This window comes from Molossus molossus, unplaced genomic scaffold, assembly GCF_014108415.1.
Source record: "Molossus molossus isolate mMolMol1 unplaced genomic scaffold, mMolMol1.p scaffold_m16_p_1, whole genome shotgun sequence".
Lineage (NCBI taxonomy): Eukaryota > Metazoa > Chordata > Mammalia > Chiroptera > Molossidae > Molossus > Molossus molossus.
Genome location: NW_023425344.1, coordinates 190,264,683 through 190,285,888, shown reverse-complemented (window position 1 = coordinate 190,285,888; position 21,206 = coordinate 190,264,683). Strand labels below are relative to the sequence as shown.

Here is a 21,206-nt window from a genome sequence, read left to right as displayed (position 1 = left end):
TCCCCGAGTCTAATCATTGGATGAGCTGTGTCTTGCTGTTGAAGTGCTGAAATTGAGTCTGTCTCATTGTGTTGGTCAGTACAACAGGGTTTGGATTCCTGATCCTGAAGAAGTTTGGAAATCTGCTGAAATAGCAAAGGACTACAGAGTGGGTGACAAAGTCCTGCGGCTGCTGCTGGAGGACGGAACGGTAGGGTCGTCGCTGGCTGGAGCTCCGTGATGTGTAAAGGGGTAACTGGGATAGATGGGGGGCAAGTGGTCCCTGATGGCACCCGAAATGGCCAGTTGGTGCTGTGGATGCGCTCGTGTTTGTGCCACTGCCCCTTCTCTCCCCACCCACCCTGCCCCCACCCCACCCTGCCCTGAGGAAGGCGAAAGGGCCCCCCCTCAGCCGGGCCTGACGAGATGCAGCAGACCGGTCTGCGCCCTGCGCTGCGTCCCCAGGGACTCGGCCCTGTTGGGAGGTGATCGAAAGGCGATGAGCCGTGTTGGTTTCCTAGGTCTCAGCACAGAGACTGGCCAAAGACGAGAGACTTGGAGGGAAGTCGTCGGAGCCCAAGGCATAAGCTGTCAGAGACAACATCAAAATGGGAAGAGGAAGAGAAACAGAGGAGGGAGATAGAAAACAGGGAGGGAGTGGGAGGTTGGAGAGGGAACAGAGGGGGAGCCAATCAGGCTGATGTATAAAGACACGTACTGGGGCCTCCGGGAGGGAGTGTGACAGACGATCAGGGAAGTGATGGGAGGTGGGGCGAATGGACAGGAATGTCCAGCTTTGTTTTTGTTTGTTTTTAAAAATTTTTCCCCTCTCTTGAGTTTTAGAGATTGAGGGAGTGAGAAGGAGAGAGAGATAGAAACATCGATGAGAGAGAACATCGACTGGACCCTCCTGCATGCCCCCCACTGGGGATTGGGCCCACAACCTGGGCATGAGCCCTGACTGGGAATCGAACCAGCGACCTCTTGGTGCATGGGTCGATGCTCAACCACTGAGCCACACCGGCCAGACAGGAATGTCCAGCTGTGTGTGACGTGGTGAGGGCCTCTGTCAGTGTTGGTGATGCAAGGGAGAGACGAAGGTTGAGCAGGAAGGTCCTCAGTTCCCACGGCGGAGTGTGTCGGCGAGGAGTTCCTGTCAAAGGCTGGCCATGTCTTTTGATCACCAGCTTCCGCAGGTCTTGCCTTTACTTTAATTATCTATCCCTCCCCTGGTGCTCATGACATCCCACTGGGTCCATAGCTAAGATGGCCTTACCTTCCTAGGATCAAGTGTCTGGATACAGAGCTGGCCAGGGGATTCCTGATCCTCTGGATGCCAGAGTTGCTCTGGGGAAGATCACATGACTATTCAAGTGCTGGGATTTCCCAAGCAAGCAGATGGCCTCCATAGAGACAGGACGCAGTATCTGCAATCAGAGTGTCCAGGGTGTGGGAATCATTTCCTGAGATACTAGAAGGAGAACCACATAGAGGTTAAGGGCACACCCTCTAGCATCCGAGTACCTGGATTCAAATCCTGCCACAGCCACTCGCTAGATAGTGAGCCCCTCGGTCTCCTCATACGTAGAGTGGAGTTAGCACAGCACAGGCTCACAGGGAGGGTTGCTGCAGATCAAGTGGGAGAACCCAGGTGAGCGTGTGCAGATGCAAGGGACATAGTAAGAGGATATGTCTCCGTTCAGCCTCTCATCCCGTCTGAAACCTTGCAGCATCTGTGGACTACTCCCGTGCACAGTCGAGGTTCTGGCCAGGAATCAGATGGCTCTGGGAGAAAACTCTCAGCCAGCAGCTGCAGTGGACTTTTGCTGCTTTGGTAATGTCAGCAGGGCTTGAGGTGGCAACAGTCCTGGCCCTGAACCAGCTGCCCAGAGGGGGCGGGGGAGGCAGGTGAGGTGGCAGGCGGCCCGACTGCTCTGTCACATGACTCTTAGTCTCTCCCACAAAGGACAGAGCCTGCTTTGTGTCTGAAAACGGCATCCCTGCCCCTGTCTGTCAATCTGATGTTCTTCACTGTTTCTGCCCCTCCCCCAGGCGGCTGTTCTGTTGCTTTCTCTCTCTGCCTCTGTTTCTTTCACAACACACACACACTCTCTCTCTCTCTCTCTCTCTCACACACACACACACACACACACACACACACACACTGGCTAAATCAGAAAAGGAGGCTGTTAATTTAAAATTGATAACAGAAAAACTCAGGGAATGTAAAAATTATGGATGAGCAGCACCTTCTTGATTTTATTCTCAAACTAAAAGCGTGTAGATGAGGACGGTTCCGCACCGATACTCACCCTGACAGCAGGACAGGCAGCTGCTATGAGGGTTCGCGTCCAGTTGTCCTGAATTGCCCCGAGCTGTTCTCCTTACGCAGAGAGCAAGCAACCAACAGACCAAACCTGTCAGCGTGGACGGGAGGCATCACCATGCAGGCTTCAGAGTCAGCCAGACCCATGTTAACAGTGTGACCTTGGGCAAGGAGCCGGACCTCTCTGAGCTTGCCTCCTTAACTGTTCATTAGGGCGGGCATGCCCTCCTTGGAAGGCAGTTGTGAGGATTAGAGGAAATAACCAGTGCTTAGTGCCTGACACGGGCTCTGCACAGTGGGCACTTTTTAAGGGACGGCTGACTCACCTTGACCTGATCCAGGACCAGGTATTGAAAGGAAGGCAACCTGGGAAAGTGGAAGGGAAACCAGCTTGCTGGGCGACCTTGTTCAAGTCACTTCTACAAGCTGTGAAGGAAGTTAGAACAGGGAGCCATGAGGTCCGCTGATGCTCTGACATTCGGCAGGCCCAGGCTGTGGTGCGGACACCACAAGGCGTGCGAACCTGGCCTTCGTTCTGCTCAGGCAGCTACCTTAGGGACACTAGGTGAAACCCAGCGGAGGAGAGGCCCGTCTAGGTGCCTTACTCAGCCCAGGGCTGAGGGTGGTAGGCACAGGAGCCCTGCAGGGGAAACTGCGAACCCTCAGGAGTGCCGGTGGCCTCTCACCTGCATGGACCCCTTCAGACACTATTCATGAATCATGTCAGCTTCCAACAGAAATTTGGCAGCCTTATTGCTGCAAGGGACCTTAGGTGATCATGACATTTTTAGCAGCAGAGATCTATTTTCAAACCAAAACTTCCATGGCACCCCACATCTAAACCACATACAAATGGGGCCCCTGTGGTAGGATTGGGGATGGGGCACCTGATCTGGTTCAGCCAGTCTTTTTTTTTTTTTTATCCTCACCCGAGGACATTTTTTCTATTTTTTGTTCAGATAGAGTGGGAGGGAGAGAGAGAGAGAGAAACATCGACATGAAAGGGACACGTCAAGTGGCTGCCACCCACACGACCCAACCAGGGCCGGGGACAAACTGCAACCAAGGTACATGCCCTTAGCGGAAACCGAACCCAGGTCTCTCAGGACTGCAGGCCGACGCTCTAACCGCTGAGCCAAACCGGCCAGGGCCAGCCAGTCTTTTCACAGATGAGAGAAGAGGGGCCCAGAGAGGGTGAGTGACTTGTCCTACAGCACACAGCTAATACCCCAGTCCCCCGGCTCCCCTTTTGAAAAGTCAGCCAAGGATAATGTCCTCATTGTTTTACATAAATTTGGTTTTCAGAGTGTCAGGGACCATGCTGAAGGGAGGTAGACAGGACAGAGACTGTGGTTCAGCAGAAACACCAGAGATCTTTTACTTACTTTATCCTTGTCCACAGGAACTGGACTATGCCATCAACCCAGACTCTCTGCCTCCGCTCCGGAATCCCGACATCCTGGTGGGTGAGAACGACCTCACGGCCCTCAGCTACCTCCACGAGGCCGCGGTGCTCCACAACCTCAGGGTCCGCTTCGCAGACTCCAAACTCATCTACACCTACAGTGGTGAGGAGGGCGTTTCGGGGGGGGGGGGGGACAGGGGCGGGCTGGAACGGTGCTGCCTGCCCAGAGCACCTTGGCTGTGCATTTTATAGTACATTCATACTAGGCATGCTGACTTCTGTCCACAGGTGTGATACACATAAACGTGTGCCCCAGTGTCCTTCTAAAAGGCACAGACATTTGGCCTTAGAGAGGTTGTTTTTTTATTATTATTATTTTTTTTATCAAAAGTAGTGTCTGGGTGGGGAGAATTTTCAACAAGAGCTAAGATTGGACTACCAAGAAAAATATATGTGGATTCAGCTTGTGTTTAAGTTTCTCAATGGAGTTGATAAATTTATTACTTCCTTGGGACAATGATATTATCCTTACATTTCCATTGAGAATTGCCAAAGACTCTAGTTTTAGGGCAGTTTCATCTGTCCTCTCATCTACCCCCTCAGCGTAGCCGGGAGTGCAGGCGACATCAGGGAGCTGACTTGGTGGCCCGCCCAAAGTCGCACGGAAGGTTTAGGAAGTGGCAGAGCTGGGGTTTTTCAAAAGAACCCCGAGAAGTGTACGCCAGGAAGAGTCCCATCACTGCATCTACCTCTTTCCTCAGGAATCATTTTGGTGGCCATGAATCCTTACAAGCAGTTGCCCATATACGGAGATGCCATCATCCACGCCTACAGCGGGCAGAACATGGGCGACATGGACCCACACATATTTGCTGTGGCAGAAGAGGCCTACAAGCAGATGGCCAGGTAGCCTCCGGCCAGGAGGGGCTTCCCCTTGCTCTCCTAATGCTCCTGCCTTCGCTGGGTCCTCCCCGGGGAGAGGAGACATCTGGCTTGGTCTCATCAGATGTGACCAGCAGACCGGAGGGGGCGCCTGATAGAGCAGGCTACCTGCACCAAGTAGCAGATGACTCTCAGTGTGCACCTGACCTTTTTAAACCGAGTTTCCTGGGTTTTGTTCCTTCTAGGTAGTTAAAAGTTGGTCCTACCAATCCGGGACTAGCAGATGCTTCTCTTGCAGTGTGTTAGGTCGGAGGAATCTTGACTTATTCTCCCCTGTGACATGTTGACGCCTTTTTACGCATCCAGGGCAGCAGAGCCTAATGGTAGATGAGCATAGTTTTCAGCTGTAGATTTGGGGTTTTATCCTCATTTTGCCACTTGTGTTTTTTATGGCCTTGTGGAGTTTGTGCTTTGCTAGCAAACATGTATTAAAAGCCTCCTGTGGACCATGACCGCGCACACATTCCTTTCACCATCCCGGGTGCCCTCAGGACAGCCCGTGACGGAGGTGCCTGCGCAGTAAACAGAATCCCGAGCCGTCCGCACAGTCACCCGGTGCGCAGGAGGCTGGGACCAGCACTCAGATGTTTTTATTCCACGTGCATTTTCTTTTTCCCATAACCACGCTCTTTGGGTTTCAGTGTCCTCATCTGTGAGGGATAAAGGATAAAAACACCACCTTATCTTACAGTCTACAAAAGAACTTCCATAGACAGTGGTCTTAGGTCTTCAAACACTCCAGTGAAGTCCGCTGAGCTACCGTCCTCACCTTCATTTCACAGATGAAACCCTGAAGGGAGGGACCTGGACATGCTCATTATTAACTTTGGGCACAGTGCCTGATCGTCCTCGGCTCCGTGTGCTCACCTGTGAAATGGATGCTCAGAGAGCACCCATTCCCAGCTCCACTGGTGGCCTACACAGGGTAGAAGTGGTTCTCTCCAGCAGAGGAGTCTGATGGGTACCCAGGGCTAGCACAGCCCCACCACCAAACTGTCGGGCACCCACCGCCTGCTCCTGGGGTGGAACTCTCATGATGCTTAGCTGTTTCCTCCATATGCTTGGGGACAGTGTGTCCCAGGGAAGATTGTGCCTCCCCGGTGAAGGAGACTTTCCAGAAGCCCCACAGAGCACTTCTGATCACAGCTCATTGGCCAGAACCTATTCACATGGCCATGCCCAGCCACAAGGGAGTCTGGGATATGTAGTTACTCATATGGGCAGTGCTGTGCCCACTAAAGATTAGGGTATAGTCCCTAGGAAGAAAGGGGAGAATGGATGTTGGGTGGAGAATTACCAATTGATAACCAAATACCCTGGTTTCTGCCATAGCAAGTTTCCTCCCAACCCTAACACACCTGTGGTTCTGGAATCTGCCCTGGCTCCCTGCAGGTTCAGGCAGCTCCATGATCAGAGCCCCCGGCTCAGAGCCCGAGGGGCCAGGGCTGCTCCTGGGCCACAGCAGTATGAGCTGTTTGGGGCTGCAGGGCTGAGCCAGCTTCAAGCTTGAAGAGCCCGTTTTCTCCAGAGGACTGTCTGTCTAACTGTAGTAGCTGAACAAACACAAGATGGGCTCATGTGGGACTTGCTGAAGCTAGACTAGGAGAGCCTGGCATTAATAACCCCAGCCCCACTGTTAACCAGCTGAGGGACACTGGGGATGTCACTCACCTCAGAGTCTTAGCCTGCTCCTTGGAGCCAGGAGCTTGCTCTCTCAGGTCCTCTCCAGTGTTCACAAGGGGGCTATATGCTCCGTGCCCTGGATCAAGTCACTTCACCTCTCTGAGTCACTGTTTTACTCATCTGTAAAATGGGTATGAGTGGCATAAGGTTTTTGTGAGGCTTAAATGAGAACCCCTGTAAAGTATTCACGGAGGCCCTGACACGTAAGTCGTGTTAGATACATACTCATATGGGCAGTGCTTTATAATAAGTTTCCACCATCATACTCTTTTGACATGAAAAGTTCAATGCATATTTTTTAAGATCTCTAAATTATGGAACTGAGCATTTTGACTTACGGAACACCTATGTTCCCAAGCATATTTTGAATAATTGCTCTCCAGGTAATATCTTTAAAATGTTATTATATTTAAGTGGGAATGTGCAGAAAGGAGTTGACATTGGTTTGAGACTGCTCTCCTTAGGGGCCTGTTTGTGAAGATGGCCCTCGGCTGGCCTTCTGGCAACTTGGATTTCAGGAAGGTTCTCACCATTTCCTAATTGATCAGAGTGGCTCACTCTACCAAAGCTTAAACTGTTTGTGTAAACAGTGTGGTTCATGCCGAACATCTGCTTTCCTCCGGGCACCTGCGGTTTTGGTATCCGTTAGGGGTGCCTGCATGGCCAGCCCCCAGCGAAAATTCTGGGCACTGAGTCTCTGATGCCTCCCAGGCAGACCTCATTCCCCACATGTCGTCACAGCGCATTGCTGAGAGAAGTAAGTGCTCCTGTGTGACTCCACTGGATTTGGCCCCACGTGTTCTTTCCTTTGCTGAGTTACTTTGTATCCTTTTGATGGGATAAATCTTGGCGGAGCCTAGGACCAAATGCTGAGTGAGTCCTGTGAGTTCTCCTAGTGGATGCTTGATCCTGGGATTGGTTTTGGGGACTCTCAACATAGGAGACATAGCAGGACACAAAATTGTGTGTCCAGCATGGTCACATAGGAAAAAAGACTAGAAGGAAGTTCACTGGAATGCTGAAAACAGTTTCGTTAGAGCAGCGATTTTCAACCTGTTTTCTCATGGCTCACATAAACTAATTACTAAAATTCTGTGGCACACCAAAACATATATTTTTTGCCAATCTGACAAAAAAACACAAAAAAACAGTAGGTATAGTTTTGGTTCATTCACACCGGATGGCTACTGCTGTATTGTCTGTCATTTTTTTATTTGACAATCTAAGGACAAAGAGGTCAGGTGTTGCATGTTTTAAAATTCTCGCAGGAAAACCAGAATGTCTGCCGTGCAGCATGTCGGCTGAAAATCGCTGCTTGAGTTTCCCCTCCCAGCTTGTCCACATTTTTCTTAATAAGTAGATATTGCCTTTTTGATAGGAAGAAATGAACATTTAAAAAATCCTTTCATTTGTTTGCTTTAGAAACAATAAAAATCAGTCTATTATTGTGAGCGGGGAGTCAGGGGCTGGGAAGACAGTGTCCGCTCGCTATGCCATGAGGTACTTCGCCACCGTCAGCAAGTCGAGCAGCAATGCCCACGTGGAGGACAAGGTTCTGGCGTCCAACCCCATAACCGAGGTGTGTGCCCGGGGAGGGGTGGGGCGGGCTCAGAGGCAGGGGTGTGTGACAGTGGAGAGGTGGGTGGTTGGGGTGTGTGTTGTCCTGGCTAACCACAGTTCCCACCTTTTTTTTTTTAATTAATTAATTTATTTTTGTTACAGATATTTCTCCTTTTCCCCCCACTGATTCCCCCTCCCTCTCCCTTCCCGCCCTGTCCCCAGCTTTGTCGTCCGTGTCCATTGTTCATGCACACACGCATATAAGTTCTGTGGTTTATCTCTCCCTCACCACTCCCTGTTTTGGGGATTGTCAGTCTGTACCCCACTTCCATGTCTCTGAGACTACCCCATTCCTCAGACTGAGCTCCCACCTTTTAGAGACCAAAGAAGTGAGGGTGGGAAAGAGCCCGGAACTGTTCTCCAGAAGTGCTGCCACCAGATTCAGGAGGCCCCTGTTTGTATTTATATCCCAGGGGGAATTTGCTCACCCACATACTCCAGTGAGCAGTCCTCCAGCCAGTGGGCACCAGCTTTCCTGAGCTGATTGTTAAATATTCAGGAATTTTATCGTGAGCTATTTTTAAACCTGTGGTAGTTTGAAATCAGTCATGGTGAGAATATCTACACCTTAAAAACGGGCAAATGCCATATACCAAGATTCTCCTCTGCCCTCCATACCCAGCGGATTCATCAGCGTAACACTGATGGTCAGAGGCGCGGTGAGGCCTGCGTGAGAGCAGCCAGGGATGAAGACACGACCCCCCCAGAAGAAGGGGCGTCTGAAAGGCTTAGAGGAGAGCCCAGAGGCCAGCTCTGGCTGCCTCGCAAAATAGGAAGAAGAGTGATTTGGATTTATTGGGAAGTGGAGCAAGTAGTTGAGAACATTAGATTTCTGCACCTCTGCTCTCTGTGTTCTCCGCAGTGCATGTTTCTCAGACCCCCTGTCTCAGAGCCACTGGGCCAGCAAGTATGGAGCGTAACGGAAAGGAGCAAGACCCTGTTCCCGAGTGTGAAGGCTCCTCTACCATTAGCATATGTTCAAGTTAAATAGAAACATAATCACAGTCTAAAATGGCAGTAAAAATTCAAGGAGCCCTGCCCTGTTAAATGCCCAGTGGATGGTTTTGTGTGATTATTTGTTCAGGGTTGGCCTTGCCCACTAGCCTATAAGCTCCATGAAGGCAGGACCGTGTCTGTTGGGTTCACGTTTGCCTGCCAAACCTGTGGCCCATAGCAAGGGCTCAGTAAATATAGGTGGCAATAAAGTATGATGACCAGGGAGGAAGTGCAGGTATGTGCACAAGAAGGGTACTTCTAGATGAAGGGTGCTCAGCAAGGGGGATAGGCAGAGGAGACAGAGTTCAAGAATAGAAGTAAAAATGCAAAAATCATGCTCAGAATGTGGGAGAGATGGGAGAAGGCAGTTTTTTGGTTGAGTGGAAATTTTGAATAGGGAAGTGGTAAGGGCTAAGGATAGAAATAAAGGTTGAATAAAGGATGTGGACTTTTATTTTTTGCATTTATTTTCAGATAGAGCAGAAGGGGGCGGGAAGAGAGAGAGAGAAACATTGATGTGAGAGAGATACATCGACTGGTTGCCACCCACACGACCCCAGCCAGGCCGGGGACAAATTGCAACCGAGCTACCTTAGCGGGAACCGAATCCGGGGCTTTCTGGTCTGCGGGCTGATGCTCTAACCGCTGAACCAAACCAGCCAGGGCAGGATGTGGACTTTTAATTGAGCATTTATAGTGTTTGGGGCATGGATGAGTTGAGGTACCTTATATTATCTCATTTTCCTCCCCATTCTGTAAGGTGCTACTTTCCCGATATTACAGAAAGAAATGAAATAATATTTCTGGCATCACAGAGATAGTGGAAAAGGAACCCAGGGCCCTGAAACATCAGAACCTGTGCTCTTTCTGGTTCTGCTCAGTGTCTCCCAGCAAAATTGAGGAGAGCCTTGAATGGAGGCGCAGGGTGCATTGTGTCCCCTGTAAGCCTTGGGCTGCTTTCCCACACCCCAACCTCCCTCTGCTAATCAGACCTCCCCCCAACATACAGGATTGGATTTTACTGAAACTGCTCCAATGATGTTAATGCAACGATCTTTTAATGTGTTTATTTCAAGAGAGTCCTGTGTTTTGTAGGCTGTTGGGAATGCCAAGACCACACGCAATGACAACAGCAGTCGGTTTGGGAAATACACAGAAATCAGTTTTGATGAGAGAAATCAAATTATAGGAGCCAACATGAGAACGTACTTGCTGGAGAAATCCAGAGTTGTCTTTCAAGTAAGGATAAAAATATTAGTTAAATTTCCTATTTCCAACGTTTTAAGTATTGCTTCCATTCATATATTCGTTAGACAACCTACCTTGTAGTTCTGTGATTTGAATAGAGTATATCCCTATCTTTCATTTGAAGCTTGGTTTTTTCTTTTTCTTCTTCTTAAAAAATATTTAAAAATTTTTTATTAAATGTATCTGGGTAACATTGGTTAATAACATTATATAAATTTCAGGTGTACAGCCTGGCCGGTGTGGCTCAGTGGTTGAGTGTCGACCCATGCACCAAGAGGTTGGCGGTTCAATTCTCAGTCAGGGCACATGCCCAGGTTGTGGGCCTGATCCCAGTAGGGGGCATGCAGGAGGCGGCCAGTTGATATTCTCTCTCATTGATGTTTCTATCTCCCTGTCCCTTCCTCTCTCAGGTGTACATTATAATTCAGCATCTGTGTGCTCATTACCCAAAGTCTACTCTCCTTCTGTCACCATGTATTTGACCCCCTTGACCCTCTTCATCCTCCCCCCACCCTCCTTTCTCTCTGGTAACCACTGTTCTGTTGTCTGTATCTGGTTTTTCTTGTTTGGTTGGGTGTTTGTTTGATTTATTCATTTGTTGCTTTTCGTTTTATATCCCACGTATGGTTGAAGTCATATTGTTCCTATTCTTTTTCATTGGACTTATTTCACTTATAATGCTCTCAAGATGCAGCCATATCGTCGCAAATGGCAATATTTCATATTTTTTTAGCTGAATAGTATTCCATTGTATACATCTACTATGTATTCTTTATCCAGTCTTCCACTGAAGGACACTTAGACTGTTTCCATGTCTTGGCTACTGTGAATAATGCTGCAACGAACATAGGGGTACCTAGATCTTTTTTTCAATTATAATTTACATTCAACATTATTTTGTATTAGGTTCAGGTGTACGACATAGTGGTTAGACAATCATATACAGTCGGCCCTCGTGTATCGCGGTTAATCAGAGTGAAGCCACGAAAATCGAAGTGCGAAGTTGTGAGGGATGACTGTACTTTACAAAGCGATCCCCCCAATATTTCTAGTACCCTCTTAGCACCATACATAATTATTATAATATTATTGCATATATCTCTACTAATCAGTGTTTTCCATTTTTTGGGGTAGACACCCAGAAAAGGGATTTCTGGGTCATACGGTGATAGCTCCATTCCTAATTTTTTGAGGAACTTCCATTCTGGAAAACAAAAAAATAATGGATAGATGAAATATCAGTGGAGTTTTACGTCCCAGAGAAAACATTATGACTTTTTAAAAAATATTTTTTATTGATTTTTTAGATAGAGATGGAGAGAGAGAGAGAAACATTGATGTGAGAGAGAAACACCGATCCGCTGCCTCCTGCACACCCCCTCCTGGGGATCAAGCCTGCAACCCGGACATGTGCCCTGACAGGGAATCGAACCAGGACCTCTCAGTCCATGGAACGACGCTCAATCCACTGAGCCACACTGGCTGGGCTGATTTTTTTCATTTGGGACACTTAAGAAATCAAGTTTATCTTTTTAGAGCACAAAAACCGTTTGAAGCAGACAGAGCTGTTGGACCGGCTCTCTGTCAGGAGGAGGAGGGATTGGAGTCAGTCAGCAGGAGTTTCAGAGAAAGGCTCTTCTTTCAGTAAAATCGAGAAAGTGCTCCTAGTTGTGGCCCAGGAGTTGAGTATCAGGAAGCCTTGTATTGTGAGGAGTTTCTTTAATTTTTTTAATTTTAATTTTTTGATATTTTGTTCAGATAGAGTGGGAGGGAGAGAGAGCAAAACATTGATGTGAAAGGGACACGTCGAGTGGTTGCCACCTGCACGACCCAACCAGGGCCGGGGACAAACTGCAACCGAGGTACATGCCCTTAGTGGGAACCAAACCCGGGTCTCTCCGGACCACAGGCCGATGCTCTAACCGCTGAGCCAAACCGGCCAGGGCATAAGGAGTTTCTTTAAAATATCAGTAAGTATAAATTACATGCTTTCCATGTCACAGAATGTTTTCATTTAGTAACATTTTCTCTGGGGTCATTATTTGGGGGGCCATCTGCTCTCCCTCTGTGAGAGGAAGGGCCTGCCTGGGGGCCAGCAGAGGGGAGCAGGGTGGGTCTCAGCATGACTGACCTTGGCAAAAACCATGTGGATGCTGGGGTCCCGGCGAGCAGAACTGTAATCCAGATTAGCCATCTGAGACCTTTTGGCAGAAACTTCACATTTTCACTTACAAAGGGTTGGTATAATGTGAGGACCTTTCTTTCTTTTACAGTCAGAAAATGAACGAAATTACCACATTTTCTATCAGCTTTGTGCATCTGCACAACAGTCGGAGTTTAAACATCTTAAATTGGGTATGTGATGGATGGTATGTGGAAGTCTTTCATTTATGTAGGGGTTTAAATTCTAGGTCAGGTTCTTTTTCTTATAGGGGGTAACATCACTCAAAAAATACATTCTGTCCAAAGATACAAGAGCCTTGGGTTTTGAGGTAGCATTGATGCCTCTAAGGACATAGATTAGTGCTGATTAGTGCTCCCTGGGTGGGCCCAGGGAGGGGGAACCCTTCAGCCCCAGGCTTCTTTTCAAAGGTTGTGGGTGATTGTGGTCATCCAGCTAGAACCACCTGAAATGAGGGGTCCTGACAACTAGCACTTACTGCTCTAAGCCCCCAAACTTCTCTTTTTATCTGAACTCCTTGGCTGTTATTTTTCTAATGTGTGTGACTTATTTTCCTTCTGAGATAGAATTTCTTTATCCTAATTTGAACTTCCTTGGTGACTCCAAGTCACTATTATAGGAAGTCATAATGAAGTTGCATATAGATAGTAGCCATGCCTTGTGCACTAAACAGGATGTGAATAGTGAGCATGGAAAAGCTTTCTGAAGAGTAACCTGCTCATCAAATATTAGATGTACATGAGGTCATTATCTTGTTTGTGGTGATGGCTTTATAAGGGTATACACATATCATAACGCACCAAAGTGTACGTCTTAAATGTGTGTGGTGCATTGTACATTTAGTAAACCTCACTAAAACAGTCTGTGACACAGACAGTTGTGCAGAAGTTTGGCACAGAAAGCTGTATAATGAAATTGTTAGGTGTGGGATCAAGACCCGTGAGGCACGGAGCCAGGCCTGTGTTCAAGTCCTTGCCCTGGATCAGTGCAGGACCTGAGGAAGGCACTCCCTCTCCTGAGCCTCAGCTCCTGAGTCTGTAACATAGAATTCGAAGGAATAAATGGAATGACACGTTCAAATGCTCATTAGAGCTTATAAAGAACTTCCTTTCATGTGATCAACATGTATGTCCAAGTTTCTGTGTCGCAGACATAGCAGCCTTACCTTTGATTTCAGGGCGTGCGGAAGACTTCAGCTACACGAGGATGGGAGGCAGCACCGCCATCGAGGGCGTGAGTGACAGAGCTGGCATGGTGGAGACGCAGAAGACCTTCTCACTGCTGGGTAAGGAGCACGTCCTAGCCCAGGCGTGGCCACTCCCTCTTTTAAACAAATGAAAAGCTTTAAAAGCAGGGATGCCCAGCATGCCTGTATCCTGAAGATTCCAAATAAATCCTAATTTTAGAATGAGCCAATCAGAACGTAGAGGCCAAGCGATCAGGACTGCACCTTCCCTGGGAAAGATCTAGCCATCAACTCCTGGTCCTCGCTGCCCGTTGCCGGAGGGGCGGGGCTGTCAGCCTTGTGGCTGCTCGGAAGCTCTTCCGGGCTGAGAGAAGGAAGCCTGGTGAGAGCCAAGGTCCCACGCAGCTCGGGAGTGTAATGTTGACCCCCGTGGCCTTGGTGGGTATCTGATGACGGCAGAACAGCAGACATGTGTATGGAGCTTAGGTGTCACCCTACGCACGTTATTACCCTTATTAACTCATGAAAGCCATGCAACTTGCCCTAGGAGGTGGATGCTGGTACGTCCTTACGGAGGCTCAGGGCAAGTGCAGAGGGAACTGGAATTGGACTCAAGGTCTTAAAACATATCATTTTTAAATTTTTATTATTTTCAATTATAGTTTACGTTCCATTTATATTAGTTTCAGGTGTACAGCTTAGTGGTTAGACAATCATATACTTTACACATTGTGTCCCCTGGTATTTCCAGTACCCACCTGGCACCATACACAATTATTACAAGATTATTGATTGTATTATTGATTATTGATTGTGCTGTACTTGATATCCTCATGACTATTTTATAACTTCCAATCTGTACTTCTCAATCCCTCACCTTTTTCACCTAGTCCCCCAACCCGTCTCCCCTCTGGTGACCATCAGTCTGTTCTCTGTGCCTGTGAGTCTATTAAAACATCTCATTTTTATATGGAAACCAAATCTCTGAGTGCTAGGAGGCTGATACAGGTGAAGCGGGTACTCTTCCCAATCTTTCTCCACCTACTTTCCCTACTCGGAGCTCACGTTTGGAAAGACTGTCTATCAAATGTCATTTATAACAATAGTCATTCTCCTTGCCATTGTGTATTAGCCTAGGCGTCCGCACAACTGCCAGTCAAAGCTTCTGATCCGTGTGAGACCAGGGCTCGCTCAGCAGGTGCCTGGCAGGGCTGGCAGAATGGCAGGCCTACGGAGGCCTCTGTCTGCTTCCTGTATGGCTGTTATTTAAAGATGACCCTGGCGACCTCTCTCTCTCCTGATTGCCTGTGCATTGGCCATTAGAACTCACGATCTTGTACTTAATTATCTGTTGTCATGTATTTGCTCCGAGGATATGCTTATTGATTTTGGAGAGAGGAGAAGGGAGAGAGAGAGAGAGAGAGAGAGGAAACATTCATGTGAGAGAGAACATTGATTACTTGCCTTCTGCATGTACCCTGTTCGAGGGTTGAACCCACAGCCTAGGTGTGTGCCCTCCCCGGGAACTGAACCTGTAACCTTTTGGTATATGGGACAGTGCTGCAACCAACTGCGCCACCTGGCCAGGGCATACTCCAATTTTTTATGTGTCCTAAGACAGGTCCTTAATCTCGTACAGGTCAAATATTATCTCAGGCATCAGTTTTCCATCTGTACCCTGGAACAGTAATGAAAATATTTGGTTGTTCCAATTATCTGTTGCTGTTCCCCAAACATTAGTGGCCAACAATGACAGCTTATTGTTATCTCTTGTGATTCTGGGTGCACTGGGCTCACCGGCCCTTCTCACGCTGGGACACTCGTGTGATGGTGGCAGGGGCTGGGTCCTCTGAAGGCCTCTCCTTTCCTGTGGGCTGGGGTGGCTACAACTTGGGTGCGGGGTGGGTGTCTCTCTCCATGGACTCGCTCATAGCATGCTGGTTTCACAGTACATGGACGGCTTGCGTGTGGCTGTTTCTCTCGGCGCCGGTTCCAACAGGCGCAGGTGGACTCTGCAGGCCTTTCATGAACTGACCTCAGACGCAACGCAGTCTCACTACTGCTGCGTGGTAACCAGAAGCGTGGGGCCAGCTCAGACTCAGGACTCCCGGGAGGCAGCGGCAGGGCGCGGGCACCGGGAGGGGCACGCTGGGGCTGTTTTGGAGCAGCCACCACCGCCCCCGTTAGGGATGTTGGGAGGGTTAACAGATAATGTCTGCAACGACTTATGAACTGTATCCTGCTACATCCGAGATCGGTATACATTGAATGAAAACATGACCTCACTGCATGAATCACTGAAACATGTCCTAGACCACGGGTGGGCAGATGACGGCCTATTTTGGTAAATAAAGTTTTATTGGGATGCAGACACGCTCATTTGTGTAAGTAAGGTTTATGGCTGTTTTCATGATGTGGTAGCAGAGCTGAGTAATTGTGACATCAGCTACCCTCACTGCCTGTGAAGCCTAATGAGGCATTTGCTGACCCTTGACCTAGATGATAGAGTGAGAATAGTTGGTGAGTTCCTTCGAGTTTTCTGGCAATATGGGAAAAGACCTTCTAGCTTCACTCCAGTGTGTCCAAACAGGGACGTCACCCGATGACCCTGGGCCAGGCCAAAGAGCAGCTCTAGGCTCTAGAGGTCTGTTTCCAGGATTCATGCACGGAACCAGGTGGCCTCACTGTCACTTGGAGATTGCCACCATCCTGTGAGCCCCCAAGCCAAGGATGTCATGCTGTGAGCCGACTCTGTGGCCTCTAAACCTATTCCACTCAATACAGCCACAAGTACTTTAATAAAAATAAAATTAAATTAAAAATCAGCCCCTCAGTTTCACTAGGCATGTTTCAACTGCTCGTAGCCACACATGGCTCCTCGTCCTGTGTCCTACAGCACAGTGCAGGGTGTTCTGGAAAGTTCTGTCTCCCAGCAGTGAGAATGCCTTGTTTATGTACCACTTGTCCCGGTGGCTGTGTTCTCTTCTGTGTGCCTCAGTGTCACTTACCTGAGACAGGGACCTTGTCAAGGGCAGATGGCCCAACGTGAATCTTTTATAGGCTTATAACACACTTGGGCACCTCACCCTCTTTTATTTTTATTTTATTTTATTTTTATCTTCAGATGGGGGGGTGGAGAGAGAGAAGGAGAGAAACATCGATGTGAGAGAGACACTGTTTCTCCTGCACGAACCCGACCAGGGCCAGGGACCAAACTGTACCTGAGTCCATGCCTTTGACCTGAATCAAACCCGCAGGTCTTTGGTCTGTGGGCCAATGCTCTAACCACTGAGAAAACCAGCCAGGGCACATCACCCTCTTGTAAAATGTGATTGCTGATTAAGTACTTGTTGGTTGGTTTGTCCATTTCAGTGTTTCGTTAAGGGAACAGTATAGAGAAGTGGGCACGGTCAGCTGTGAGGTCATCTAGCTCAGTACGCACACACGCACACGGCATCAGGCCCCTGAAAATGGTCCTCTGGAGCCTGCTCAGTCTTAGCCGGGAGGGGTTGCCAGGGCACCTCCACATTAGACACACGGTGCAGCTAATTCGGCTTCATAGACTCCACAGGTCTTTTCAGTACCGTGGTGGCCACTGGCATTAAACTGTTTAGATATGACCCACCCAGTAGGACCCCGGGCAGGTGTCCTAGCCCTTGCATGCCTTCGTTGCCCTCGGCACAGCGGGAACGCTACAAGCACTCACGGCAGAGAGCTGTTGTAAGCACTGGAAAGGTGGCGCATGGAAGGTACTGGGACAGTGCCTGGTGGATGCGGGTCCCAGCACCTCCCCCTCTGCTCCTGAGGTACCTTGGCCACCGCAGTTACCCCCAGGAAGCAGAAGGCGATGCGTTTTGATCGTGAGCTCCTCTCCTCTGTTTGCCTGCTGACTCACTGAATCCGCGCTTCGACCACCCGGGAAAGAGGCCCGGCCAGGACTCAGGCTCAGGGCCTTGACGCTGTGTGTCTTGTTGAAATCTAAGTCAGGCCGCGGTGCTCTTGTCTCACTCAAGGTAATCGCCGAGCTGGAGCTGAAGTTCTTTCACATCCCGCCTTGGCCTCGTCTCCCCTCTGTCGACTCCGGAAGGCACGGAGCGGTTAGGTGACTTAGATACGGATCGCGCAGAGTCGTGGCCCAGTGAAGATTCCGAAACTTCGGTTTTTAAATGATTTTCCTCGTCACTTACCTGTCATTTCTCCTGGCAGTAGCCCGGGAGTGTGTTTCCGTTGGAGGCCTCTGTCCTTAGAGGGAGGCGTTGGCTCCGAATGCAAAGGCAGAGAATGATGCCTAGACCCTGCTTGAGCTGGACTCATCTGTGCAGTTTTGGTGTGAGATCTTTTTCAACTTTGCTTTTATTTAGTCTTTGAAGTAGAGAAGACGCCCTAGGTTTTGAAACTATTGAAGAGCATGATCTAGCTGCGGTGGAAACGTTGCAGGTGTCCTCGGGCAGCAGCGGTGGGGCTGCAGCCGCGCTCACTCGGCAGTTGGGCCCAGTTGCTTTGTGCTGGGGGAGTGGGTGTGGTTGGGGTCTCCCGGTGCAGACCAGGGAGCACAATATCCACCTGCATGAGCCTGCCCACCTGCCTGAGTGCGCCTCCAAGTCCTGGGCTCACTGCAGTGCCAATGCCATCACCTGGTGCTTACCCCGTCCCCCCACCCCGCACTGGGCTCCTGACCTGGCAAAGCCCTGCTCTCGTCCGGCCGGTTCTCCGCTGTGATTTATGGCAGTCAGACAGAAAGTCCTTCCTAGTAGCTCGTTTGGTTTCTTTTCAGCTCCAGGAAATGTACTAAGCCCTTCATGATGACCGAATATGTCATGTGCTCATAATTTATATTCCACCCTCATCAGTCAGGGTCCGAAAGGGAAACATGGGGCACGCTCCAATCAGGATGGAAGGGGGAGAGTTTGTCCACAAAGGGAGCAGCTGTGACGGCATGGACGGGGCTCCGGGAGCCAGAGGGGCGCAGGGCCCGGGCCCAGCTGCAGAGCTGTTCGCTGCTCTTTCCTGCTCAGGCACAGGGCTGTTCCTGGAGCCTGAGGCGGAGGGTGGGGGCGGTGGGGAGGCTCAGTGCCAGGCCAGGAACAGTCGCCTGATGTTAGTCAGCCATGAAGTCAGCCTGAGGCAATGTTACAGGAAAAGAGACCTGACAGGCCGGCCCCTCTCTCCTGCTCTCTGACCTCCTGCCGCGGTTGGTCCCCATTGGTCAAACCCAGCCAGGGGCCAGAAGAAAGGACAGCCCATGGTCTTGGTCCAGACAGTTCAGCCCCCTGTGGCAAGTGGAATCTATTCAGTACTCACCATCAAAAGAATTCAGGGAGCTAGTGAACCACAACAACAAAACACACATTAAAAATAAAGCAAATACATCTCAGAATAAATGAGAGCTGATTCTCCCAGGAACCTGATATGAAATGGTTACCTGGATATTAATTTTTGTGTTGAGCTTCCTAGCAGCCACAGCAAAAGGGGGAACCAGACGGGCTGTGGAGTTCATAATGTGTGTCTGCACAAGTCAAACTGGAAGGAAGAGGGGGCCAGCTTCACTCCGGGGTCCACTTCATGTTCCCCGTGCCGACGCTTGGCACCAGTGGTACGAGAGAAGCTTAGAGGAATCCAGGTGTTGTCTTACTAGTGACTAAGAGGAGAAATGCAAGATTCCTAACTTGGGACAATTTTTATTTTCAGGGTTGAAGGAGGATTTTCAGATGGATGTGTTTACGGTCCTGGCGGCCATCCTGCACCTGGGGAATGTGCAGATCGCGGCAGCGAGCAGCGAGAGGTCCACAGTTAGCGTAAGACACCCCCTTCTCACCCCGCCCGTGTGGAGGGCCACCGGTAGCTTGGTGTCTGGATGGCCCTGACGGGGCTTGTGTTTGTTTTAAAGGTGGATGACAGTCACCTGCAGGTGTTCTGTGAGCTGCTGGGCCTGGACAGTGGCAAAGTCGCTCAGTGGCTGTGCAATCGCAAAATCATCACAACCTCCGAGACGGTGGTGAAGCCCATGACCAGGCCCCAGGCGCTCAACGCCAGGGACGCACTGGCCAAAAAGATCTACGCTCACCTGTTTGACTTCATTGTGGAGAGAATTAACCAAGCATTGCAATTTTCAGGCAAGCAGCACACTTTTATTGGTGTTTTGGACATTTATGGGTAAGATTCTCTTCAGTCAGCCTGTCTTTCCTCATTTGAACGTCAAGTGCCCGTTATTTTTAGACTGTGGTGTTCCAGTCTCTCCTTGGTGTTTCACACGACCGGAGAGATGGTGTGCTCTGTTAAGTACAGGCTCCTGGGCACAGTGTCTCATGTAGTGTATTGAATTCACGCGGAGTTAGTGTCCACCTCAGGAGCTCGCCGCGTGCAGGGCCGTGCTGGGTGGTCTCCATGCACTTTCTCACTTGCTCCTCAGACCCCTGTGATTGTCCCCGTGTCAGAGAGGAAGGGGCCGAGGCTTAGGGAGGCTTAGTCACTTGCTCCTGGCGGCTCTGTGGATGGGAGGACCCAGCGCTGCGTGAGGCTCTCGCCCACCTCCATCTCCTGACAGAGCCCCTTGAGGTGTGGACCCGATGTCCCTTTCCTGCTTCACAGGGAACGACAGGCCCAGAGGTCCTGCCCTCGCCTAGGCTCACAGGCCAGAGGAGGACTCAACCCCGGGCCTCTCACCAACCCCCTCCTCACACCTGAACCGTCTCCTTCCCTGGTCAGCGAGGGTCCTGTGTGTGCCTCAGCCCTCCCCCAGGAGTTCCCACACCGGGTGTTGTTCTTCCTCCTTCTCTTTGCCCCATCCTGCTGTCTGAACCCCAGGTCAGACCCACACGGAAGCTGTTCCTGGAATAGCCAGAGGGAGTGCGTGAGGCCAGGCCAGCGTGGGGTGGACTCTGAGACCGCTAGCACCCAGGATTTTATTCCTTGGCACCGGGCCTTCCATGCCCAAGCCTCCCAGGACCAACCCTGGCTTGTCCATGGGAAAAGGGACACACTGTCCCATGAAAGGCACCGCAGAGTATCCTACCCAGGCTGGGGAGTAGTCAGTCCCCCAAGCCTGTGCAAAGCAGCTCAGCGCCCCTCCCCATGCAGAGGGGAGAGCCGGGCCCTGGGCTTCCCCACCTCTGGGAAGGGCGTTCCGAGGGGCCACACTGATCCCAGGTGAACAGGGTGCCCCAAGGGAGTTACTTTATTTAAGTTAGATTCTAAATTAATACATGTGACTGCTCATTAATAGTATATGTCAACAATTATAAAATACTGATACATTGCTGGGAGCGTCTAGTAAATTATTTACCTTTCCTTGTTCTAAAAAAGGTACGTGAGCAGCTGGGAATAGCCCTGACTCACAGGAGTCTCTTCGTGGGGGAAGGAGGGGATTGTCGTATTGTTCTCTATTCTTTTAAAATGTCTTAAAAACAAATAGGCCTTTATTTTAAGAATATACTATTTCCTTCATCCAACACATGTCTAAGAGCCAGGCACTGTGTGGGGTGTGATCGGTGACCAGCACAGACACGTGGCCCCTGCCCTTTTGGGACTTACATTCTAGTGGAGCAGGCAGGGGACACTCAGATGCGGAACATTCATCTGAGGGAATGTGTGTGGGTGTTAACTGGGGACCGGGAAGGCGGAGGGGCTGCCGAGTGCAGGG

The 21,206-nt window shown here is 49.9% G+C and overlaps 1 protein-coding gene across 1 annotated transcript in view; it reads left to right on the top strand.

The window, feature by feature from the left end:
- The window catches only part of MYO5C (myosin VC), a 98,061-nt gene that overhangs the window by 11,484 nt on the left and 65,371 nt on the right, over nucleotides 1–21,206 (top strand). The window contains exons 3-11 of the mRNA XM_036249579.1: nucleotides 45–190; nucleotides 3,708–3,873; nucleotides 4,472–4,616; nucleotides 7,758–7,914; nucleotides 10,047–10,190; nucleotides 12,473–12,554; nucleotides 13,559–13,666; nucleotides 19,256–19,362; nucleotides 19,455–19,720. Of these exons, the coding sequence (XP_036105472.1) occupies nucleotides 45–190; nucleotides 3,708–3,873; nucleotides 4,472–4,616; nucleotides 7,758–7,914; nucleotides 10,047–10,190; nucleotides 12,473–12,554; nucleotides 13,559–13,666; nucleotides 19,256–19,362; nucleotides 19,455–19,720 (1,321 nt within the window). The remainder of the gene's footprint in view (nucleotides 1–44; nucleotides 191–3,707; nucleotides 3,874–4,471; nucleotides 4,617–7,757; nucleotides 7,915–10,046; nucleotides 10,191–12,472; nucleotides 12,555–13,558; nucleotides 13,667–19,255; nucleotides 19,363–19,454; nucleotides 19,721–21,206) is intronic.